General features: G+C 41.7%; 1 protein-coding gene across 2 annotated transcripts in view; it reads right to left on the bottom strand.

Annotated features, from left to right (window-relative positions):
* Positions 1 to 27,211, bottom strand: part of nedd9 (neural precursor cell expressed, developmentally down-regulated 9) — a 131,202-nt gene that overhangs the window by 13,440 nt on the left and 90,551 nt on the right. For both annotated transcript variants that reach the window (XM_059945574.1, XM_059945575.1), the window contains 2 exons: positions 7,316 to 7,408; positions 3,917 to 4,033 (listed from right to left, as the gene is read on the bottom strand). In XM_059945574.1, coding sequence (XP_059801557.1) covers positions 3,917 to 4,033; positions 7,316 to 7,408 — 210 coding nt within the window. The remainder of the gene's footprint in view (positions 1 to 3,916; positions 4,034 to 7,315; positions 7,409 to 27,211) is intronic.

Genomic DNA, 27,211 nt, shown 5'->3' on the forward strand with positions numbered 1-27,211 from the left:
TCAATAAGATTTGTCAGACATTGCCTTCCATGCACAAATCCACATTGACTGTTCCTAATCAGACCCTGTCTTTCCAGATAATTATATACACTATCGCTAAGAATACTTTCCATTAATTTACCCACCACTGACATCAAACTGACAGGCCTATAATTGCTAGGTTTACTCTTAGAACCCTTTTAAAACAATGGAACCACATGAGCAATATGCCAATCCTCCAACACCATCCCCGTTTCTAATGACACTTGAAATATTTCTGTCAGAGCCCCTGCTATTTCCACACTAACTTCCCTCAAGGTCCCAGGGAATATCATGTCAGGACGCAGAGATTTATCCACTTTCATATTCCTTAAAAGTGCCAGTAGTTCCTCCTCTTTAATCGTCATAGTTTCCATAACTTCCCTACTTGTTTCCCTTACCTTACACAATTCAATATCCTTCTCCTTAGTGAATACTGAAGAAAAGAAATTGTTCAAAATCTCCCCCATCTCTTTTGGTTCCACACATAGCTGTCCACTCTGATTCTCTAAGGGACCAATTTTATCCCTCACTATCCTTTTGCTATTAGTATAACTGTAGAAACCCTTCGGATTTATTTTTACCTTACTTGCCAAAGCAACCTCGTATCTTCTTTGAGCTTTTCTAATTTCTTTTTTAAGATTCTTCTTACATTCTTTATATTCCTCGAACACCTCATTTACTCCATGCTGCCTATATTTATTGTAGATATCTCTTTTTTTCCAAACCAAGTTTCCAATATCCCTTGAAAACCATGGTTCTCTCAAACTTTTAACCTTTCCTTTCAACCTAACAGAAACATAAAGATTCTGTACCCTCAAAATTTCACCTTTAAATGACCTCCATTTCTCTATTACATCCTTCCCATAAAATAAATTGTCCCAATCCACTCCTTCTAAATCCTTTTGCATCTCCTCAAAGTTAACCTTTCTCCAATCAAAAATCTTAACCTTGGGTCCAGTCCTATCCTTCCCCATAATTATATTGAAACTAATGGCGTTGTGATCACTGGACCCGAAGTACCTCAACACACCTCCATCACCTGACCTATTTCATTCCCTAACAGAAGATCCAACACTGCCTCTTCTCTAGTCGGTACCTCTATGCATTGCTGCAAAAAACTATCCTGCACAAATTTTACAAACTGCAAACCATCTATCCCTTTTACAGTATGGGCTTCCCAGTCCATGTGTGGAAAATAAAAATCTCCCACAATCACAACCCTGTGCTTACTACAAATATCTGCTATCTCCTTGCAAATTTGCTCCTCCAATTCTTGCTCCCCATCAGGTGGTCTATAATACACCCCTATAAGTGTTACTACACCTTTCCCATTCCTCAATTCCACCCAAATAGTCTCCCTGGACGAGCCCTCTGATTTATCCTGACAGAGCACTGCTGTAATATTTTCTCTGACAAGCAATGCAACACCTCCCCTCTCTTGTCCCTCCGATTCTATCATACCTGAAGCAATGAAATCCAGGAATATTTAGTTGACAATCACAACCCTCCTGCAACCATGTTTCACTAATAGCTGCAACATCATATTTCCAGGTATCAATCCATGCTCTAAGCTCATCCACCTTTCTTACAATGCTCCTAGCATTAAAATAAATGCATTTAAGAAATTCTCTACCTCTTCCTCTCTGTTTATCTCTAACAGTACACAGAACTTTACTGTCTTCTTTTTCTTCCTTCTCCCATACATCTGTTCCTACACTCTGGTTCCCCTACCCCCTTGTATCTAGTTTAAATCCACTGGAGCCTCTCCAGCAAACCTACCTGCGAGAATATTTGTCACCCTCCAGTTCAGATGTAAACCGTCCCACCAGAACAGGTCCCACCTTCCCTGGTAAACTGTCCAATTATCTATAAATCTGAAGCCCTCCCTCCTGCACCATGTCTTCAGCCACGTGTTGATCTGCACTATTTACTATTTCAAAACCCACCTGCACGTGGCACTGGTAGCAATCCTGAGACTGCTAACCTGGAGGTCCTGTCCTTTAACTTGGCACCCAGCTCCCTTAACTCACCTTTCAGGACCTCCTCACTCTTCCTACCCACGTCATTGGTCCCTGCATGGACCATGGCATCCGGCTGCTCACCCTCCCTCTTGAGAATACTGAGAACTCGATCCGAGATATCGTGGACCCTGGCACCAGGGAGGCAACAGACCATCTGGGATTCTTGGTCTCTTCCACAGAAACTCCTATCTGTCCCCCCAACTATTGAATCCCCTATCACTTCTGCTCTCTTCTTTTCCCTCCTTCTCTTCTGAGCTGAGGGTTCAGTCTCGGTGCCAGAGATGCAACCACTGCAACTTGTCCCTGGTAGGTCGTCCCCACCAACAGTATCCATAACGGTATACTTATTGTTGATGGGAACGGCCACAGGGGTGCTCTGCTCTTCCTGTCTACTCCCCTTCCCTCTCCTGAAAGTCACCCAACTACCTGTCTCCTGACTCCTCGGGGTGACTAACTCCCTGAAGCTCCTGTCTATTTCTGCCTCTGCCCTCTGAATGATCCGAAGTTCATCCAGCTCCAGCTCCCTAACACGGCTTGTCAGGAGCTGCAGCTGGATGCACCTTTCGCAGGTGTAGTCATCAGGGACAGCTGTGCTCGCCATGACTTCCCACATACTGCAAACAGAGCACTCAACTGCCCTAACTGCTGCCTCTATTACCTACTCCTAAGCTAATTAGATTAATTAAAGGAGCTTACCCGGCCTTACCTCACTTAGAGTGAAGCTCGTACTCAGCTTCTGCTGGCTTTTTAAATTCCCCTGCTGATCTCAGAGGCTGACCTTCACGCGCTTGCACAGTCGTGCCCCGTTCAACCTCACCTCTGCCTGTTCTCACCAAAGCCTGATTGAGCCAAAGCCGTCCCAGTCTGCCTCAGTCCACTCTGACGATGGCTGCTGTATACGGTGGTCTTTCTTTTTAAACCTTTGGTGCGCTACATCACCCGCCTGCGCAGTCTTTGCCCCGATCAGTTAAAAAAAAAACAGCTTCTCTCCGAGCTTCTTTTACCTCTTCCCTCTCCGCCTCTTGCTGTGATTATGACTAAACTATCTAAGAAATGTCTTGACAGGAGGAAGCAGAGGGGATTTCAACATTTGTGGGGTAATCTAGAGCAAGAGGCTACTGTTTAAACATATAAGGGTCATCTACTTAAAGCAGTAATGAAATAACAGTATTTCCCCTCTCAGCGCATCTTTTATCTTTAGAAACCTCTTCTTGAAAGGGCAGTGCAAACAGTGAACTTGAATTTTCTTGGTCAGAAGTAGGTTGACCCAGGATAAGGAAGTGGGTGATTAGTTGCAGGAAAGGGGCAGAAATACAGAGTAAAGGTTAAAGTTAGATCAATCACCATCTTGTTAAAAAGCATAGATGACGAGATGGGCTGAGTGACCTACCACTTCATGAAGTCCTTTCATATTTAGAGAGGGAATTGCAGTTTGGGGCATTAGGTGAAGGCTGATGGAGCAGACATTAAACTCTGGTGTGAGCCAAGGGTCAGAATTAAAGGATGGTTTAGGGCGAATGGTATAAGTTAGGTTACTGGCAGCAGAGCTGTGGATGGCCCAAGTTTTAGGAGAGCCAGTCAGGGGCCAAGCCAGGGATTATTACAATCCATGAGCTACTGATGATCATGGGACAGAGAAAAAAATTAGAGATGGAAACAATCATCTAACTGATGGCATAGATGTAATTACTGTAAATCTATTCTTAAAGACTCAAAAGCATTATTGACTTTTTTTTATATATAGTTGGACCCTTGTGCAGCTTATCACTGAAATCCTGCCACCAACTTTTGAACTGCTGAAACCTTAAAAGAGAAATTTGATCCAGAAGAAAGTGATGGAACTTGAGATTTGTGACAATGTAGTGACTACTCACACTTTGATTTTCCTTCCCCAAACTAGGTGGTATAGCATACAACCCTCTGGCTCTGAAGTCTTCAGACTGCATCTGAGGCATGGGTCCTTTTAGCACTGAAGGAGGGATGTCATACAGCTGTAAACAGAAAGTAAAGTTTTGTTAGAACTCAAGCCAATCTCAGGCTAATTGCTGTTATTCAACTTGAAATTGCCTGGATTTTAGAATCCTTTTTATCAAGGTCTTATATAGATGTGGCTGCAAGATTAGATTGCACTATAGTAGTTAGAAAAATGGTCTTTCATACTTTAATTTCTAGACCTACAGCCAACCAGTTGAATGCTATTAGGTCTGTATAGTGAATGTGCAGAGGGATATATATATTTTTTCAATTTTTAAAAAATGTTTCAGAATGTTTTTGTTAAGGCTCTGGATAATGGACTCATGACAAAGTGAGGGCAAGTGGTGTCAAATAACTCTATGTAAAGCAAATTTGATAAAAGGAGGAATGGGATGAAAGATGACCACTATTTTGATTGGAGCAATGTGGAAAGTCATGGATCAGTCACAAGTCCATTGTCATCAGACATATCTAGGATATGGATTAAGTAAGTCAATGGGTATCAAAATCTGCAGATTATACTTAACCGGGAGGAAGGGATTTAGAGGGGGTGATGGGAAGTTAACACCAAGAATGCAACATAGCATGAGATATCCTAATATTTACCTCTTAATTGCCCAGTTTGCATTAAACTTTAATGAACTAAATTAACTTTTGATAGGACCAGTTTAATAAGACATAAATGGCGGTGTGACACAGTTTGCAGCGGCCTCTTCGGAGTTGATATCTGTTACTTGTCAAGTGCGGTGCAGTGCACAATCCTAATCTGATGAAAAACGGACGTGGGAGCATGGAGGAACATCTGGAAATCTCCAGGAAGGCCTTCTTCGATGCTGCTGCTGTGAGGTTCGGGTCTCTGCTCAGAAGAACAGGCCCCCAGTCCTCAGGGTCGTGTTGCCGGTGGCCGATGGCAGGGGTGTCGTAGTGTGCTCGGCAGAGGCTGTGCCGGAGGGGTTGGTCGGAGGCTTGGAGGTTCGACGGACTCAGAGTCCACTGTGGCTGGGGCGCTTTCACTGTGTGCTGCATCTGCGAGGCTGAGTCCGGCGGCACCGTGGAAGTCCATAACGGGGGTATTTCCTTCTGTCGCCTACGTGGGATGAGGAGTCTATCGGGACCCTGAGGACATGTGGAAACTGTGTGGTGGTTTCTTTCGAACTTATAGTCTTTTAGCATCTTTGGACTATTTTTACTGTGCCCATGGTCTGTTTTTTTTTATCAATTATGGTATTGTTTGCACTGTTGTAACTATATGTTGTAACAATGTGGTTTTGTGTAGGTCTTGTAGCTTTAGTTTTTGGTTTGTTGGGTGGTAGAGTTGGTCTCTTGACTTGGTATGTCTGGGTAGTCTTGTTTTGTCTGCTGGGTTTGGAGCTCCTTTCCTGGGAATGCGCTAAGATGATAGCATGATATTAATACGCAGCAGCCTCTCTGGACTCTGGATTTGGGGATTGCCAAACGTTATGTGGATTTTCTGGTGTAGTCTGTTTTGTTGTGTGCTTTTGTGATATCATTCTGGAGGAACGTTGTTTCATTTTTTAACTGCATTATAGTTGTGGTTTCTAAATGACAATAAACCAAAATTCAATCAATCAATTCAATATTCTCTTGAACTTCAAAGTTCAAAGTAAATTTATTATCAAAGTACATGCATGTCACTATACACAACCAAGAGATTTATTTTCCTGTGGGCATACAAAGAAACACAACAGAATCAGTGAAAGACTGCACATAACAAGACTGACAAACAACCAATGTGCAAACGAAAACAAACTCTGCAAATACAAAATGAAAATAAAACTAAACTAATAATAATAATAAATAAGTAAGCAATAAATATTGAGAACATGTGAAGAAAAGTCCTTGAAAACCAGTCCATAGGTTGTGGGCACAGTTCCATTCTGGGAAGAATGAAGTTGAATGTATCCCCACTGGCCCAGGAACCTAATGTTGAGAGATAACAACTATTCCTGAATCTGGTGGTGCAGGACCTGAGGCTCCTCTACCTTCTTGCTGATGGCAGCATCAGAAGAGAGAATGACCAGATGGCAGAAATCCTTGATGATGGATGCTGCTATCTTGCAATAACACTCTTTGCAGATATATCAGTGATGAGGAGGGCTTTACTTGTGATGGCCTGGGATGTATCCACTACTTTTTGTGAATTTACAGTTCAAGGGCATTGATGTTTCCATTAGAAGGCAACCAGCAGGTACACTCTCTAACGTGCACCTATAAAAACTTGTCAAAGTTTTAGTTGACATACAGAATCTTCACAAATTTCTAAGAAAGTAGAAGTGCTGATGTGCCTACTTTGTAATGGTATTTACATACTGGATCCAGGACAGATCCTCTGAAATGATATTACCAATAAATTTAAAGCTGCTCATCCTCTTCACCTCTGACCCCCAATGAGGACTGGCTCATGAATTTACAAGAGATCACCTTGAACAAATAATTGAAAGCAGGGTTGAATATCAATAAAAAAATTAAAAATGCCAATGTATTGGGATTTATTTAGTCTAAGAAAACTCAAAAATGCTGAAGTTACACTAAAAATTGTGAATCTGCTCATGTTGCATTGAAAAGCATTGTGTGTAGTAGTATTGGTTTCTGTACTTTGAAAAGAGAAATACAAAATATTACAGGAATAGGCACAGTAGCGTAGTGGTCAGCACAAAGCTTGACAGTACAGGCAACCTGAGTTCAATTCCCGCTGTTGCCAGTAAGGTGACCACGTGAGTTTCCTCCAGGTCCTCTGGTTTCCTCCCACAGTCCTAAGATATACCAGTTGGTAGGTTAATTGCTCACTGTAAATTGTCCCATGATTAAGCTAGGGTTAAATCAGGGGTTGCTGGGTGGTGCAGCTTAAAAGGCCTGTCCAATGCTGTATCTCATTAAATAAAATTAAAAAGCTGAGAAACTGCAGTACTTGAGACGGAATGAAGAGACCGGGCCTTTCTTCCCTAAATAAGAATTGGTTATAAAAACGATAAACATGTTGGACGGTGTAAATGATACAAGTTTATTTCCATTTGTGCAGTATCAAACACAAACTACCATAAATTAAAGTTACTAATAAACTAAGTATGGAATAGCAGAGAAAATCCTTTCCTTTGATAGGGGCTATAATGTGAAGGGAATGGCTGTGGTCAAAGGAAACTGTGTGAGAACACAAGAAGCACTGGGCACAATGAAATCCAGGCACAGGTGACATCTAAGACCTCAGTGGCAGAGACTAGTTGACTGAAGAGCCCATTTGTGTTGTCCCTTCTACCCCATTTTATACATTACATACATACCCCTTGACGGACCGCTGGGATATCATAAACCTTTTGATGCCTCAATGGAGAATCATAAACGTAACCTTGTCCACATCTGACTGGAGTCATAACCTGTAAAAATAAAGGAAATTTAAATCATACAAGTAGAAAAAATATTTCTGCAAACAGTTTTACAGTACTTGTGAGAAAAATCAATCTCTATTCAAATCAACTATAAGCTTGGCTGGAGAATATTCTAAATTTTCAGTACTTTCCTATGCTACTGGTTAGAAATTAGGTCTAAAAATTTTAAGTAATCTTTCTCCAAATATGCTAACTGTATTCAGAGTTTAGTCAAGGGCAGAATTTGAACTTCAATGCAAATGGAGGCATATATTTGTTTATTGCTAGAATTACTGGGTCACCGACACATTCAGGCACCTTTGGTGGACTGTTACACTACAGAGTGTGTGTTGAGTCTGACATTTGTTTTGTCAATTATGTTTCCAGTGGCAATTGACCCCAAAAGAGCTCTTGGATTTAAAATGCATAGCAACAAGAATGGTGCAATGAAAAGTACAATTTTCTGGACAAGGGTGTGTATGGATTCATAGTGCAGTGTGTGAGACTTTTTTGAAAGCCTGGGATGGACAAAGCAGGATGAAAATTGCTAGCCATTAAGAGATAGCTACAAAGAAAAGTTGCAAGAAAAGTAGTTCTCCCCTTGGGGATGAAACAAACCTGAACAAAGCTTTTCAGAACAATGGAACAGTCTTTTTCAAAGGTAATCATTTAAACAAAAGCTAGCTGGGTCTGGGGCAACTCTGCAGCCTTTCATCCACTCTTAACTCACAGATCTGGCACTGGCAGATGGTTAAACCTGTTAATGACATTCCAGCACATCTTGGAGTAAGTGGGGAGGCTGCACAGTTTATGAAACAAAAAGCTGCTACAGAGCTCTGGTGACCAGGATTCAAACACTGGAGGTCAGGCTGTCTGTGTGGAGTTTGCACGTTCCCCTAGTGACCATGTGGTTTTCTCCTGGATGCTCCAATTTCCTCTTACAGGTTTATCTCTGACAGAGTTGCGGGAGAATAAAAATTAATGTGGTTGAATGGTTATAATTAGAGTGGACTTGGTGGGTCAAAAGGCCAGTATGGCTTTGACTTTATGAATGATCACAACATAGAGCTGTATATTATAGAAACAGGCCCTTCAGCCCATACATCCATGCTGACTTTTTTGCTTATCTACACGAATCCGATTTGCTTGCATTAGGACCAAATTCTTCTATGCCTTGTTTATATGTGTCTGTCCACATGCCTATTAGATGTGATTATATCTGATTCACCCACCTCCTCTGGTTGCAAGTTCTGGTAATCGAACAATCCATGTACAAAAGAAAAAATAATTAAAGCTCTTTCCACTCATCTTAAACCTATGCCCTCATGTTTCTAATAGCCCTACTCCCTACACACTCATTAATTTTATATACTCCTGTCAAATCACTCCCCAATCTCCTTTGCTACAAGGAAAAGCTGATTTATTCAATCTCTCCTCATTACTATAGTCCTTCAATCCTGTCACAACATGGCCAAGTTACCCTTAAATAAACAGCTATAGAAGCAACACCGAGAATACATTGTTCAGTTTTGGTGCATTGGGAAGCAACACACTACCCTTCCAATAAACAGGTAATATGAGGTTTTGGAGACCTAGAGAGTGGTTAATGTGGTATTGTTGTTTAAAAAAACAGTAGCAAAAGCAAGTCACGAAACTACAGGTGAGTCTGATATTGGTGGTGGGAAAATTCATGGAAGGGATTCTGAGGGACACAATCTAGCAACATTTGGAGAGTCGGGTCTGATTTGGAACAGTCAGCATGGCTTCTGTGCATGGAAACTTGTGTCTGCCAAATCCCTTGGGAGTTCTTCAAAGAGGGAACTGGGGACAGATGAGTGTAGGGCAGTGGGAATTGTCTATGTGGGCTTTAGCGAGGCCTTTGACAAGGGCCCTCAAGGCTGGACGGTTAGATTGCATGGGATCCCAGGGAGATGGTGGATTGGATTCAGGACTGCCTCAGTGTTAGGAAGCAGAGAGTGATGGTGGAGGATTGGTTCTCAGACTGAAAGGCTCAATCTAGTGATGTAACACATAGGCTGGTGCTGGAACCTTTGTTGTTTGTAATTTATACAGTATAAATGATTTGGATGTGAATATACAAGGCATGGTTAGTCAGTTTGCACATGATACTAAAATAGATGGTGTTGTGGGGAGTGTTAAGAAAAATTATGAACAATCAGCGAGGTATGTGGGCTGAGGATTCAATCCCGATAAATGTGAGGTATTATACTTCGGGAAATCAAACCAGAGTTGGAGTTACACAGTGAGTGGTAAAGCCCTGGGGCGCATTAGGGAGTCAGGGGACCCAGGCATGCAAGTACACAGTTCAGTGAAGGTGTCATGGATGGATGGTGTGGTGAAAGCGGTGTTTGGCAAACTGGTCTTTATTAGTCAGGGCACCGAGTATTGGCATTGACAAGTTATTGCAGCAGATATATAAGACATTGGGGAGGCCACACGGAGTACTGTGTATAGTTTTGGTCACTCAGTTATAGGAAAGGTGTTATTCATCTAGAAAGAGTGCAAAAAAGATTACCAGGATGTTGTCTGGGTTGGGGGTGGGTTCTGTTACAAGGAGAGATTGTGTAGACAAAGGATTTATTCCGGCTACTCTTTCCTCACGGATGCTGCCTGACCTGCTGAGTTCTTCCAGCGTTGTGTACGTATGGATTTATTCCGTGTAACCTAGGAGACTGAGGGGTGACCTGAAAGAGGTATTTAATATTATGAGTAGCATAGGCAGAGTCAAAGCAGTCTTTTTCCCAGGTAGGGTAAGCCAAAAACAAGAAGAGGCTATACGATTAAATTGGGGTGTATGGGGTGTCCAGGAAGGGGCCACATCTAGCTGGCAGGCTTGTTGTGCTCCACCCTGGGGTAACTCATCCACATTTGGTCTCCATCTGCCACCAAACTCTCACCTTTGGCTCCAAGTAACTGTTCGCATGTGACAGTGGCCACACGCTGATTTCAGTTCTTTGCAGGAATGGGACCCGTTCTCATGGTTTCAGGACAGACCGTTGTTCAGCACTCCAAGGGTTTGGCATGAGAGTTTGGCTCGAATTTGGAAGCTTAAGATCTCGGAACTCTGGAGATGGGCGGATCGAGGGTCGGTCTCAAGGCAGGAGATCTGTGTGTTGTTGGGGGAAGTCAGGATATCTGCTGTGGGCCTGAACACCTGGGATCTTTGCAATCTTCGGGCACAGAGCTCAAAAAAAAGTAATGTAACAGACTTTTTAACCTCATAAACCAGCAAGTGGTTTGTTATGTCTCCCTGCTCACTGGGAAAATGGAGATACCTTTTTCGCCCTTATTAGGGAGAGAGAGAATCTGTGATATGTCGAATGCTGGATGTAATGTGAAGTCTTTGGGGTAACTGCAAGTCTGTGTCTTTGCTATTTCTTTGTTGACACTTGCATGCTCGGTGATGGTGCTGATGCTTGCTTCTTTTTTGCAAGGGGAGGGGGGATTGTTGCTCGCTGCCGCTTCTGCACAGGAGGTGGGGAGCTGGGGGGGGGCCTTTGGGGTTCTTACATTTATCTGTCGTTCATTCTTTGGGGCACTTCTCTGTTGTCGTGGATGTTTGCAATGAAAAAAACATTTCAGGATGTATATTGTATACATTTCTCTGACATTAAATGGAAAACATCAAGTTGGATAAATCACCGGGACTGGATGAGATGTACCCCAGGCTACTGTGGGAGGTGAGGGAGGAGATTGCTGAGCATCTGGTGATGATCTTTGCATCATCAATGGGGATGGGAGAGTTGCGATTGTTGCTCCCTTATTCAAGAAAAGGAGTAGAGAAAGCCCAGGAAATTATAGACCAGTGAGTCTTACTCTCATGGCCCCTTCTGGCTCTCCTAATTTCTTTCTTCAGTGTGATTTTTTTCCTGTTTCCTTTCTTCCTGCTAGCCATATAATCTTCTAGATCTCTATCATTATCTAGTTTTTTGACTTTTGTAAGCTCTTCTTTTCTTCTTGACTAGATTTACAACAGCCTTCGTACATCACGGTTCCTGTACCCTACCATCCTTTTCCTGTCTCATTGGATCATTCCTATGCAGGACTCCACACAAATATCCCCTGAACATCTGCCACATTTCTTCCATACATTTTCCTGAGAACTTCTGTTCCTAATTTATGCTTCCAAGTTCTTGCCTGATTGCCTCATATTTCCCCTTACTCCAATTAAACGCTTTCCTAACTTGTCTGTTCCTATCCCTCTCCAATGCTATGGTAAAGGAGATAGAATTATGATCATTATCTCCAAAATGCTCTCCCACTGAGAGATCTGACACCTGACCAGGTTCATTTCCCAATACCAGATCAAGTACAGCCTCTCCAGAGTACAGCTCAGTACAGAACTGATAGAGGTGTATAAGATGATGAGAGGCATTGATCATGTGGATAGTCAGAGGCTTTTTCCCAGGGCTAAACTGGCTACCATGAGAGGGCACAGTTTTAAGGTACTTGGAAGTAAATACAGAGGAGATGTCAGGGCTAACTTTTTTTTTAAATACAGAGAGTGGTGAGTGCATGGAATGGGCTGCCGGTGTTAGTGGTAGAGGCAGATACAATAGGGTCTTTTAAGAGACTCCTGGACAGGTACACGAAGCTTAGAAAAATAGAGGGCTATGGATAACCCGAGGTAATTTCTAAGTAAGGACATGTTTGGCACAGCTTTGTGGGCTGAAGGGCCTATATTGTGCTGTAGCTTGTGCTGCTGGATCTTTGAACCTGATACAGCACTTCAACAGGTGGGCTATACCAGATGAAGGTAGCCGGGATCCTCCAACCCCAGTAAGTCTACCCCAGCATGCGAAGCCAGTTCTGGTGGACTGGGCAGATGAGATCAACTCCAAGATCCAATGGCCAAGAGGGCAGTGTGGAGAGTGAATGGCATGACAAGGCATAAAGATGTCATGGTTAATCACTGCAACCAAGTTAGTTTCCAGTCGTGACAACTTCTCATACCATTGGGCCAGGAGTTTTTAAGGATGAGACAGTGCATCGACTTTTTCACTATAAAATCCTCCCACACAGGTTATATCATTGTCAGAAACATCAGACAACCAACATAAGGTTACGACTGGAAGCGAGAGATTCAAAAAGAATATCATCTTTATGCATGAGTAGTACTATTTGAAATAAGCTGCCAGAAATAGTGGTTGAGGCAGGCAGCTTAGTAACATTTAAGATGTATCAAAATAGTATATGGATAGGAAAGGTTTCAAGGGCAATGGGCCCAACGTGGGCAACATGGATGAGCTGGGGTGAAGGGACTGTCTGCATGCTGTATGACACTATGATGACGACTCTGATAATCGGGTAGTATGATTTCCCTCCTATGTCATTAAACGAGCTTCATTCATTGTACCTACATTTAGAAAAAAATAATTTTAAAGTGCTGCTAAAGAGAGTCGGTGATAGTGCAGGGTAGAATGTTGGCCTCTGAATTCAGACTTAACCAATGAAACACAGTCGTTGTTCATCACCAGCTGCATTTGATCATTGAAATGTGGAACAACTCCTTTTATCTTAAGTGTTATTAATTGACAAGCTGTCAAAAAAAGGGAATTCCTTCAAACTGATAAATATTGAACAAATAATATTTTCATAGACCCTCCATAAAAACAACAGAATTATTTTGGTCATGGTACCCCAAACCCTAATCTATATTTCAGACTGTTCCCTATACCATAACCCATTGCTCAGTCCGTGTTCAGTACCCAGCTCAATGCCAACTCTGAGCCTTTGCAACAGTTCATAAGAACATGAACAAGAAGTCGGCGTAAAAGGCCACAGAGGTATGTGTGAAGGAGGTTGTAATGGAGAGGGTGATAATCCAAAGAGAAAAAGAGAGAAGGCAGCACAGTGGAGGTTGATAAGTAAAGTGCAAGGGTCATGATGAGGTAGATTGACAGATCAAGAGTTCTTCTTTATTGTATAAATGTCCGTTCAAGTGTTTGATAGCTGCTAGATAGAAGCTGTCCAACAGCCTGGTAGTCTGATCTTTCAAGCTTTTGTATCTTCTGTCCGACAGGAGAGGGAAGAAGAGGGAATGACTAGGGTGGGAGCGGTCTATGATTATGTTGGGTGCTCTCCTGAGGCAGTGAGAGGAGTAGGTGGATTCAGTGGAGGGGAGGATCATGTGTTCACAGAGCCAAGTTAGAGTCACAACCCCCTATCAACAGCTCACACTCTGTTATGTATCAGAATCCATCTGCTGGTCACAGTTCAAGCAGACAACATAAACATGGTGAAATGGATGTGGTGACGTTCGATTTCCGAGCAAATGACTGAAATGGTGATGAATCCTTTTAGGACTGACATACAGCCCCGGCCATCTGGTTAGGGAAACATCCCTCTCTATACTAAATTATTTCTCCATTCATTGGTGCCATCTGCATGAAACAGATGGTAGACCCACAGATCCTAGTGGCCACGTTGCCTCAGGTTAGCCTGTATCCAGTGACCCACCCCCACTGCCTAATGTAAAAAGAAACAAATAGAAAATCTAAATAGTTTTGAAGAGCAGGAAAAGTGGAAAGTGCCTCACAGCATCCACAAGCACCTGTGTTTATAACAACAAATTCCACAAAATATTTTTTTAAGACAACATAACCAGGTAAGGTTAAAAAAGGTCGAAACATCAATAAAGGACATGAGCTCCCACAAAAGATCAATAGGACCAAAATGATTTGTAGACAGAATGAGAAGATGCAGCATGGAGAAAGATGTCACCTCAGTAAAGCTGCCCATCTGCACGTGAGAACTGAGGTGATGGGGTGGAACTGGCAGCAGCCATCTCCTGCTCAGAAAAGTCAATACTGATTTAACAGATGGGCAGCTTCCTTCAGGCTGCTTTTACAACACTTTGACTAAATTACAGTCTATTTCCAGCAAAGGAGTTGTGGCCATTTCTTCCATGAGTAAGAAAATAATCTTCAAAGAAAAAAAAACTGCCTGATAATTTTCACTGATCCACTCAACTAACTTATAGATTGATTAAAAAATATTTTCAAAAAATCTAGAAAACAATATTGTGTCTACAATGTGTGTTTTTGACTTACTAAATAACAGACAGCTGGCTGATTTAATGCATTGGAATGTTTGCAATTTTTATTTTAATTTGCATGCGATGTACAACTAAGGAAAAATAATAAGTACTTCTTGATCCATATGTGTTTGTATGGCAACAAGGTCAAATCCATGAAAACAAGCAAAAGAGACTTCATAGGGATTGGTGTGGTAAGCACACGGCATTTCATAGTCACAAAACGTGGGAATGGGGCGAGGGAAAAAAGAGAGAATAAAATCCAATGGGTTGTTGAAACCAATCAGTTTTCTACGCTCTTCACTGTTTTGTACACTTCTAAAAGACAGGGGGACAAGGGTCATTAGCAATAGTCAGATTTTCACTGACCTTTCAGTCCAGCAATGGCTATACCGATTACAGACAGAAGCAGGTGATACCACCCCCCCCCCCACAAAAAATATTAAAATAGGAATCCCAGACCCCAGAGCCAAGCTGAAATTCAGCAGTTAATGGAAGTATTGGTTGTCTTGGCATAGAGTACATTCCATATTTAAACACAATTTGAAAAAAAGCTTCCCTTTGTAGGTCACCAACTCGACTGATCAAGAAGGACTCAAACTTGGATTTTATCCATCCAGTTCTCCAGTTCGGTATTTATTACTGTTTATTTACATTTGCATTTGCACAGATTGTTGTCTTCTGCACTCTAGTTGATCTTACATTGATCCTGTTATAGTTACTATACAATATCTTTACTGAGTATACCCGTAGAAAAATGAGTCTCAGGGATGTATATGGTGACATATATAGATTCAAGATTCAACTACGTTTATTATCAAAGAATGTGTAAATTATACAACCTTGTGATTTACTTGCCAAAGATATCCATAAAGCAAAAAACCCCAAAGAATAAAACAAATAAAAGGCCAACATTTGATGCACAAGAAAATAAATACAGATCATGTTCGCTTCAATTGCTTGCATGATTTGTATTTTTTTTCTTTCTTTTGTGCATCAAGTGTTGGTCTTGTATTTTTATTTTACAGTATGTACTTTGATAATAAAATTTATTTTGAGCTCTTAGTAGTGGTTCACAACCTGGGGTCCATGGACCCCTTTGCTCAATTTGCATAAAACTCCTGCCTGTCACTGATCACTAACTTGATTGTAAATCAGAAAGTCACTTAAGAAGTGCAAAGAGAGAGATGGCACAGTACATTCATGTTGCTTTATCTGTTTGTTAACTGCCTCTGAACCAGAAGGTTGTAGGTTCAAGTCTTATTCATTGAACCCACACAGCTTTCACTAAAATTTACTTTTCTTTTGCTCTTTCCCACTTAATTTAAGTTTGTGAATATTGTGTCTCTCACACTATGTGCATGTGATATTGCTGCAGGTAGGTTTAAATTGCACCACTTCATAATGTTCATAATCACAACTCAGATTCGTAGTCTGCTGAGGACTAGATGAGACCATAAGATATGAAGTCAAGTCAAGTCAAGTCAAGTCACTTTTATTGTCATTTCGACCATAACTGCTGGTACAGTACATAGTAAAAATGAGACAACGTTTTTCAGGACTTTGGTGTTACATGACACAGTACAAAAACTAGACTGAACTACGTAAAAAAAAACAACACAGAAAGCTACACTAGACTACAGACCTACACAGGACTACATAAAGTGCACAAAAACAGTGCAGACATTACAATAAATAATAAACAGGACAATATGGCAAGGTGTCAGTCCAGGCTTCGGGTATTGAGGAGTCTGATAGCTTGGGGGAAGAAACTGTTACATAGTTTGGCCATGAGAGCCTGAATGTTTCGGAGCCATTTCCCAGATGGCAGGAGGGAGAAGAGATTGTATGAGGGGTGCATGGGGTCCTTCATAATGCTGTTTCCTTCGCGGATGCAACATTATAGGAGCAGAATTAGGCTATTCAGCCCATTGAATCTGCTCTGCCATTCCACCAGAGCTGATTCCAGATCCCACTCAATCCCATACACCTGCCTTCTCATCATATCCTTTGATACCATGACTGGTCAGGAAATTATCAACCTCCACCTTAAATATACGCACAGACTTGGCCTCCACCGTGGTCTGTGGCAGAGCATTCCACAGATTTACTACTCCCTGGCTAAAAAAATTCCTCCTTACCTCTGTTTTAAAAGGCTGCCCATAATTTTGAGTCTGTGTCCTCTAGCTCTGGATACCCCCACCATAGGAAACATCCTCTCCAGATTCACCCTATCTAGTCCTTTCAACATTCAGTAGGATTCAATATCCCCACGGATTCTAAATTCCAGTGAGTACAGTCCCTAAGCTGCTAAACGCTCCTTATATGTTAATCCCTTCATTCCCAAAATCATCCTTGTGAACCTCCTCTGAATTCTCTCCAATGAGATCTGTGGCATTCAAGACCAGTGAACCAGAACTATACAAGGAGTCCAGGTACAACCTACAAAAGTCTTTCTTAAGAGCGAAAGAATAATTTTGATACAGGTTAGAGATGGAATCAGATGTACGTCAGCTCTAGCAGGGTTTGTGGGTCATTGCTTCCTACAAAGCAAAACCTAACACCATGAATGGGAGTGAAACTTCACTCCCAGCCAAGCTCAGTGCCTTTTATGCAGAATAGGAAAGGGAGAATAAAACTAACCCTGTGTAAATGCTTGCAGCATCTGGTGACACTGTGATCTCTGTCTTGGAGGCCGATGTCAAAACACCTTTCAGGAGGGTGAACCCCTGCAAGGCGTCAGGCCCTGATGGTTCTGAACAGCTGTGTCAACCAACTAGAGGGAGTGTTAATTTTTTCGCTGCTGTAGTTGGACGTTCTCACTTGCTTCAAAAGGGTGATATTCATACCAGTGCCCAAGAGCAGGGTGAGTTGCCTCAATGACCATCACCCATTGGCACTCACATCCACTGTGATGAACTGCTTTGAGAGGTTGGTCATGGCAAGAATCAGCTCCTGCCTACAGAAGGACCTGGACTTGCTGCAATTTGCTGATCACCACAATAGGTCTACAGCGGATGCAATCTCACTGGCTCTCCACTCAGCCTTGGGTTGCCTGGACAATAGTAATACCTACATCAGGCTGCTGTTTATTGATTACAGCTCAGTGTTCAACACAGTCACACCCTCAGTCTAATCAATAAGGTCCAAATCCTGGTTTCTGTACCTCACTCTGCAACTGGATCCTTGGACTTCCTTCACTGGACAACGACAGTTCTGTGGATCAGAAATAACACTTCTTCCTTGCTGACAATTGGCGTTGGTGCACCTCAATTTCTCTCTACACACACGATTGGTGGCTAGGCATAGCTCAAACATGATCTATAAATTTGCAAATGACAAAACTATTGTTTGCGGAATTTCAGATGGTGATGAGAAGGCGTACAGTAGCGAGAAAGATCAGCTAGTTGAGTCGCATTGCAGCAACAACCTTGTACTCAATGTCAGTAAGACCAAGGAATTGATTGTGGACTTAAGGAAGGGTATGTTGAGGAAACACACACCAGTCCTCATTGAGGGATCAGAAGTGGAAAGGGTGAGCAGTTTCAAGTTCCTGGATGCCAACATCTCTGAGGATCGATCCTGAGTCCAACATATTGATGCAATTACAAAGAAGGGAAGACAGCAGCTATATTTCATTCAGAGTTTATGAATTATTTGTATGTCACCAAAGACGCTCTCAAATTTCTACACATTTAACTGGTTGCATTACTGTCTGGTATGGTAAAAGCTGCAGAAAATTGCAAACTCTAGGACACCTTCAAAAGGCAATGCCTCAAAAATGAGCAATCTATTATTAAGGACCCTCACCACCAAGGACACACCCTCTCTTCTTTGCTTCTCCAAAGTCTTGGTTACAGGAGCCTGAATTCACGCAAACAATGTTTCAGTAACAGCTTCTTCCCCTCTGTCATCAAATTTCTGAATGGGCAATGAATCTATGAACACCATCTCACTATTTTGCATTACATATTTATTTTACATATACTTATTGTAAGTTATAGCTTCTTTTATTATGAATTGCAATCTACTGCTGCCACAAAACAACGTATTTCATTACATATTAAACCTGATTCTGACTCTAGGTATCAAGGGATATACATTTAACAGTAAAGTGCCCATTTTGTGGGTCTAAAACTATAAGCCTTTGAGCAGATAGGAAACAGGGATTTTCCATTAGCATTTTAACCTCTGCTGAATTGGTTCAGGATTCATTCAGCAATCTTGATAACTAAATGAACAAAGGATACATATCCGTACTGCAATAAGACACCTTTGCTGAGTTGGTAAACTGTTTTTTCACAACACGTAGAAACTATCTGGCATTTCCAGCCATTGTTTACCAACTGAGTACCAGGAGGTGTGGATAGAAAGGATTCAACAGAACAAAGCTGTTTTTAGAATGACTTTGTTAAAGCACTGTATGTGGACATGCGCACATGGAGTCAAATGACAAATAGTTCGATGGAACCAAATTGGATAAAAAGTCAGAAATGGGGAAATGTGCAAATGGTTGTTGCTATTTGGAATGTAACAATGTACAACATGATGCTCCACAAAGATCAGTGACAAGATCATTGCTCTAACTTGGTGCAGAGATCAGTACAATGCAGCCTGAACTGTCTTGGGGTCACAGAAAACAAGCAACTCTAGCATTAACTCAGAGCAGTTAACTTCATTGTACCAAGTTCTGCACGTACTCAAATGGGTGACACAATGGTGCAGCCACTGCCTCACAATTCCCGAGACATGGGTTCAATCTGGTCCTGTCTGTATACAGTTTACATGTTTTCCCTGTGGCTCCGAGGGCTTCTTTCTGGTGCTCCGGTTTCTTCCCACATCCCAATGACATGCCAATTGGTCACAGTAAATTGCCCCTGGTGTGTAGGTGAGAGGGTAGAATCTGTGGGAAGATGATAGGAATGTGGGGAGAATAGGACATAGGAAAATAGTGAGGGAAAATGATTGCTTTGTGTGCTGGCATGGACTCAATGGGCTGAATGGGCTCCCACGTCATTAGGGAAATAAGGATTATCGGGCTAGTTCTGCTTGCTGTTCCATGACATTTACTTAACTCTGCACCAAACTGAAGCGGGCTATGGCCAGCTCTGGCTTCTCCAGGCTTCGTGTCTGTAGACTCACACTCGTTCTGAATCATATTTTGTTCACTTTTATTGTTTGCATGATTTGTTTTTTTTCTATGCACATTGGGTGTTTAACAGTCTTTTTACGGGTTCTTTTGGGTTTCTTTGTTTTGTGCTGCTTGTAAGGAGACAAATCTCACGGTTGTAAAATGTAAGCATACTTTGATAATAAATATACTTTGAACTTTGAAAATATCCAGAAGCTTTATGATTACCACTGTACAGAGCCCATCTCAAGCATAAACAGGAAGAGGCTGCACCTTATGGCAAAACACTTTCCCTATTATCCTTAGGCAATGAAATCTGTACGGTTAAGTTCCAAGCATGTTTGAGATTGATTCTTGTGAAAGCCAGAGGACTAAATACGGTGGTTAATGGAAGGATTGTGTTGATAAAATAGTATCTTGATCATAAATATTTGCTTTTAATAATGTTTAGGGCAAAACTGTGCAGCTGGGAGGAAAGGTTGAGATTGGAAGCAGGAACATCGCTGATTCAGCCACAACTTATTTGACTAATCACCTGCAAGGCACATGCCAAAAGTTAGCACCGTCTTAATCCAGCCACACTACAGTGATATGAGATCACAGCCAAGGTACAGAAATCTTAGAAACAAACACGTCAAGACTGGCTGAGACAAGCGCTGTTGAAACTCGTGTCAGAAGTGTGGCAGAGGATAAACAGGAAGAGCCACATAGAGTCTGCGGTGATTGTCTCACAAGATTTGACTTGTTCACTGTAACTCAACCAGGGGCAATGATTTCAAAAGCAGCTGCTATGGGATGGAATGAATTTTTTGCTAATTCCTCTTCAGTCACAATCTTACTCTAGGCTGTATATTTTCAAGTGATAGAAAATGTTCTACTTTTCTGCGTGCAGGGAACAGGCACTCTGAGGCAGTAATGAAGTAGAACCATACATTTCAGGCTTCTGCACCCAGCACACTGCCTTGAGAACCTAAAGGTTTTCTGGCTGTTGGGACAGGATGCCAATACATTCCCACCACATTCAGATAGGGCATCAAAGAAAGACCAGTAATGAGGGTCAGTCTCTCAACTCTAGTAAGCCACTGGTTTAGATGAATGGTCAACCTTATTCATAGACATAAGAGATTCTGCAGATGCTGGAAATCTTGAGCAACACACACAAAATACTGGAAGAATTCCGCAGCCAGGCAGCATCTAACCATGGGAATAAACAGTTGATGTTTTGGGCTGAGATCCTTCAAAAGGCCTGGAAAGTGTGCGTGTGTGTATGGGCGGGGGCAAAGTCAAAATAAGAAGATGGGGGGGGGGGGGGAAGAGCGGAAACAGTACAAGTTGGCAGGTAATAGATGAGACTAGATGAAGGGAAAGGTGGGTTTGTGGGGAAGAAGGAATGAAGTAAGAAGCTGGGAGAGAATAGATAGAAGTAGTAAAGGACTGAAGAAGAAGGAATCTAATAGGAGAGGAGAGTGGACTATAGAAAAAAAGGGAAGGAAGAAGGGAGCCAATGAAGGTGATGGCCAGGTGATAAGATAATGAATGAGAGGATAACCAGAATGAGGAATGGAAAATTAGAGAAGGAGGAATTACCAGAAGCTTGTACTTCTTCCCCTTTCCATACCTTCTCATTCTGGCTCTGTCCCTTTTCTTTCCAATCCTGACGAATGGTATCGGCCTGAAACATCACCTGTTTATTCCTCTCCATAAATGCTGCCTGACTTGCACAGTTCCTCCAGCATTTTGTGTGTGTTACTCATCCTTATACGTTTATTACAGTCTGATCTACTACTATACATTGAAAAGCTTGGCTTCGCATGCTATCTATACAGGGAATTTCAAGGCACAAGTACATCAAGGTTGTACAAACTAAAAAGCAGTAATGGAATGCCAAAGATTTTGATACCCTTAGAGAAATTGTTAGTTAGCATGGCTATAAAAGAAACCTTTACTTCTTCTGTCATTTATTCTGTACACCAACAGAGTCATAGAGTCTGAGACACAGAGCTAAAGCTGAGTGCACACTAAACCCAAGCCCAGCTCCATTTTATTCTTCCCACTTTCCCATTAAGTCTTTCTCTTCCCAGAGCCTACTACTCATACACACACTAGAGACTGACCAGAATGCTTGTGCCATAAGGAAGGGTTGAACATATCTGGGAGGTTTTCACAGGAGTGGCAGAGGCTGAGGGGGAGAGCTGAGAGATGTTTATCAAATGATGAGAGACATGGACAGAGTAGACAGCTGGTGTCTTTATCCCAAGGTCAAAACATCTCATACTATAAGGCATGTTTAAGAGGCTCTTAGATAGCAAATTAATGTACAGAGAATGGAGGACTTTGTAGGCAGAAGGGATTAGTTTAGTTAGCCATCTACTAGTTTAATCAGTGTGACACAACAAGGGTTTGTTCCTGTGTTGCATTGTTCAGAATGAGAATCAGGTTTAACGTCACCAGCATATGTTGTGAAATTTGTTGTCTTTGCAGCAGTTCAATGGAATACAAAATAATAGAAAAAATACTGAATTACCTTAAATTTTTATATATTAAATAGTTCAATTAAATAAGTACTGCAATAATAGAAATTAAAAAAGTAGTGAGGTTTATGGGTTCAATGTCTATTCAGAAATTGAATAGTCGAGGGAAAGGGTAAGAAGGCACTCCTAAATCATTGAGTGTGTGCCTTCAGGATCCTGATAGTAGCAATGAGAACATGGCAGGACTTGGATGATGGGGATCTTTAACGATGGACACTGCCTTTTTGAGACAATGCTACATGACCTGGATACAATGGAGGCTAGTGCTCATGACGGAGCTGACCAAGTTTACAACTCATTGCAACTTATCTTGATCCTGTGCAGCAGCCTCCCTGCTCCCTCGCTCCCCAGTCCCCATACCAGATGGTGATGCACTCAGTTAGAATATTCTCCATGGTACATCGGTAAAAATTTGTGAATGTCTTTGGTGACATGAAAATCTCCTCAAACTCCTAATGAAATAAAGCTGCTGCCGTGTCTTCTTAGTATTTGCATTGATACGCTGTTAGATCCAGGTTAGATCCTCAGAGATATTGACACCCAGAAACAAAATTGTTCTATGTTCAAATTAAAACTGCAACTGGGTAAATGATGCTGCAGCCAATCAACAATAAACCTGCATCAAGTCTGCATCACATATCAGAGGCTGGAGGCTTTCACATCCACCATCATGAAGTACTTCAAGAGGCTGGTCAAGACACACATTAATTCCAGCCTTCCAGACAACCTCAACTCACTGAAGTTCACCCACCACTGGAACAGATGTACAACAGATGCCATTTCCCCAGCCCTACACTCATCTGGACTCTAAAGCCCCCTATTTTAACACTGCTGTTTATTGACTACAGCTCCATCTTCAGTAGTAAATTTCCAACCAAATTCACCTCCAAACTCCTAGATCTGAGATCCAACACCTCCTTTGTAATTGGATCTTTGACATCCTCAGCAAGGACAGGCCTCTGCCATGATTATTCAGAACACTGCTGTCCCACACGGCTGCATTCTCAGGTCCCTACTCTACTCCCTATACACTCCTGACTGGGTGGACAGATTCTACAGTTATCTGCATGCCCTCTTTGACCTTTGACCCTCACCACTACAACACAGCTTGGTATGACAACTGCTCTGACTACGACTGCAAGAAACTACAGAAGGGTTTGGACATAGCTCAGCACATCATGGAAACCACCCCCACCACCAACCCATTTATGTATTCTGTCTACATTTCTTACTTCCTCAGTAAAGCAATAAGCATAATCGAAGAACCCCATATATTTTCTCTTCCCTCCCCCACCTGCAGAAGATACAAAAGACTGAAAGTTTGTATCACTAGGGTTAAGGATATCTTCTATCCCTTAGAATAAGATTTAGTTACAAGACTTAGTCCCTTGTATGATGAAGGTGGTCTCTTGACACCACAATCTACCTCATTATATGACCTTGCACTTTATTGTTCACCTGCACTGCATCTTCTCTGTAACCATAACACTTCCTTCTACATTTTGTCATTGTTTTACCTTGCACTACTTGAATGCACTGTTGGAATGAATTGATCTGTATGAATGGCATGCATGACAAACTTTGCACTGTATTTCAGTGCATGTTACAATAATAAACCAATCTACTAATAACCTCTTACTTCCTGTATTCAATCAACTGTTGCCCTCATTCCAATATTTTCACAGCTATCAAGTGAAAGTCATTAAAATGTAAACATGCATATTAATATACCAATAATTTTTCCCCATACATTCATGAAGCAGTGCTATTTAACTGCAAGAAACTACAGGACCTAATTGGGACCTTCACTAACACACAAATCATATGCAGTAGGACCACAGCTTTTGTTATTTTTGTTATTCACACACGGGGTGTGTGCATCATCAGCAGGGAAGCCAGTAATTACTGTCTTTCCTCTGTCGCCCTCAGGAAGGTGCTGGCAACGACCTTCATAGTTCACTGGAGCATGTGCAGTACAGGTACTCCTGCAGTGCTGTCAGAGAGAAAGTTTGGGAATTCTACCCTGAACACAACCAATCAATCATGATGGACAACTTGGTCATTATTCAAGATGGTGGATGAATGAGGCAGCTGGAAAGATGAATGAGCTGGAAAGAGTTAATGTCACAAGATCGGGTTGAGAGGCTGACTGGTTGAAGTGAATTCTTCAGGAAAAGGAAATGGAAGTAGGGTATTCCCAATTCACCTGTTCCAAGCACAGGAAATCCCTCACAACTACATTCTCCATTTTCTGCCAGTTGAGTTAAATCTGCTACAACTTTAATGGAAACAGATGGAATTCCTTCAGGTTTGGAAAACACCATTTGCTGTCATTTTATTTTTGTCACATGCACTGAAAAGCTTGTCTTGCATACTGTTTATACAGATATAATCATTACACAGTGCATTGAGCTGAAATAAGGTCAAACAAAAACAATGTAGAATTAAATGTAGAATAAAGAATAAGTCAGGACTGACGAAGGGTCTCAGCCTGAAACATCGACTGTACTTCTTCCTATAGATCCTGCCTGGCCTGCTGCACTTCACCAGCATTTTGTGTATGTTGCTTGAATTTCCAGCATCTGCGGATTTCCTCGTGTTTGCGTAGAATAAAGTGTAAAAGCAGCTGAAAAAGTGCAGATAAAAGTAAGATAATAATGAGGTAGGTTGTGAGGCCAAGAGTCTGTCTTACTGCATAAGAAGTCCATTCAAGAGTCTGATGACAGGGGGATAGAAGCTGTCCTCGATGGTATGCACTTTCAGATTTTTGTATCTTCTGCCTGATGGGAGGAGGAGAAGAGAAAATGCCTAGGGTGAGTGGGTCTTAGAATATGCTGGCTACTTTACTTGGGCAGCAAGAAGTATTGACAGAGTCCATAGAGGGGTGGCTGGTTCCTGTAATATACTGAGTTGTGTCCTCCACATTCTGCAGTTTCTTGTGGTTATGTGCAGAACAGTTGCCATACCAAGCTGATATCCATCCAGACAGAATGCTTTCCATGATGCATCGATAAAAACAGACCAAATCTGTTTTGAAATCTGTCCGAAACATGCCAAATAGCTTTAGCTTCTTCTTTAGAAAGTAGAGGACTTGGTGAGATTTCTTAGCCATGACATTAACATTGTTGGAACAGGACAAGCTATTGGGGATGTTCACACCCATTTTAAATCTTTGTTAATTCTGCTGCCTCAAAATTATAGGCACAAGAACCGAATCCAACATGGATCACCAAAATAGTAATTTTCCCATTAGTTCTAATGGTGCAGCCACTGCCCGTAATATTAACTCCATTCCTCTGGACACAACTGTTCAAGGCCTACCAACGTTTGTATTGAGATTGGCAAAAAGTATTGGTATTGGTTTTAGTTTAACATTGCCGAAATACAATGTAGTGTCTGGGTGTCACACAGAAAGTTCATTCCATTCATAAGTTGTAAAAAAGAAGAAAAAGCCGTGTTGCAGCTGCACAGATAGCTCAGTGCAAGTAGACTAATGAAGTGCATGGGTTGTGACAGTGTAGACTGGGAGATCAATATCTTACCATTTAGCCTATGAGAAATCTGTTCAAGAGTCTGATCATTGTGAGACAGATGCCGTTCTTGAGCCTGGTGGTATGCGTTCTCAAGCTTTTCCATCTACTGCCCAATGAGATGAGGGTAAAGAGAGAGTAACCAGGATGGGATGGGTCCTTAACTACATTGGCTACTTACCTGGGACAGCAGGAAGTGTAGACAGAATCAATGGAGGGGACTGGGCTGTGGTCACAACTTTCTCCAGTCTTGGAAAGAGCATCAAGTTGTGATTCTCAAATGTAAAAATTAGTGAGGGTTATTGGGGACATGCAGGGAAGTTGCTTTAACTTCTCCCAGTAAGGGTACAAAGATACGAATACAGCAATGAGAAATTCGGGGTGCTTTTTTCACTCATAAAGTGGGAATCAATTACACAAGGAGCTGTTGACCAGACTTACTGATGCTTTAAGAAACATGCTTCATGTGGGTAACATCTGTTGTTTCTACTTCCCTCTCCTGCCTCCACTCTGACCTCAGTCACTGGCTTATGATGAACTTTCTGAAGTTCAGTACTGAACTTATTATTCAACAATTTCAGACAACCTTGTAACTTATCCTTCAACATTCACCTTGTTTCCCTTTTCAGAATTTAATTTGCCTCCTCTCATTTATACCACTCCCTTCTGTTATTCACCCGCCTTCTCAGCACTTTCTCAGCAAACACCAACGCCCTTTGGTTAGTCATCTCCCCTGCCCTCCACCCTTTCTTGGCTCTTTCCTTCTGTTTTCTCTCCAACTTAAAACTGGTTTCAGTTCTGTATCCCACCAAATAGCCTTTAATATGAAACATTAATTTTGTTTCTTTCTCCATTTTCATCTTTAACTTTGAAATTAAAATGAAATTCTGGAATAAGTTGCTTGGAACCATGGACCAGAGCCAATGGCTTTAGCATGGAAAATGACAAATATCTGGGCACAAAGCAGAGCAAAGCTTCTAGAGGACTTTTCCCTCAAGCATAAAGCACCACTCTGTCAGCTGCCTTGCTTACTCTTGGTGCATCCTTATTCTGTGTGGTTTAATGGTAATTTATCAAGACCTTTATCTCATGACCAGAAACTGCTTAAAGAAATTAAAAGGTGTTATTCAAGTACAAATAGCAAATGTTTGCAAAGCCCATTGCCCTGGCATTTCAGTATATTAGTGGAACCCACCCACATCATATTTATCAGATAGATTCCTCAATAAATCTGCCAAATGAGATATCTACATTCAGTGGGTATTGGTGGAAAGAAAGGGCTATTTGCTAGAATCCAACAACTTCCCTGATTAACTGACATTCAGGGAATCCCGCAAAGGTTCAAGGACTGATTGCAAATGGACAAGACTGAGTTTGGCTGGTATATTACATGTAACTTATGCTCACTAGACTGGTATAGACGCAGGTAAAGAATGGCCAAAAATACAAAAGCCTCCTGGCACTCTTTTCACAATTTGGGAGTGGCACAGCTGGCATAAATGCTCCCTCAAAGCTCCAGAAATTAGTGTTTGATCTTGACTAAATCCTTACACATGAGTGTGT

The sequence above is a fragment of the Hypanus sabinus genome, chromosome 20 (assembly GCF_030144855.1).
Source record: "Hypanus sabinus isolate sHypSab1 chromosome 20, sHypSab1.hap1, whole genome shotgun sequence".
Lineage (NCBI taxonomy): Eukaryota > Metazoa > Chordata > Chondrichthyes > Myliobatiformes > Dasyatidae > Hypanus > Hypanus sabinus.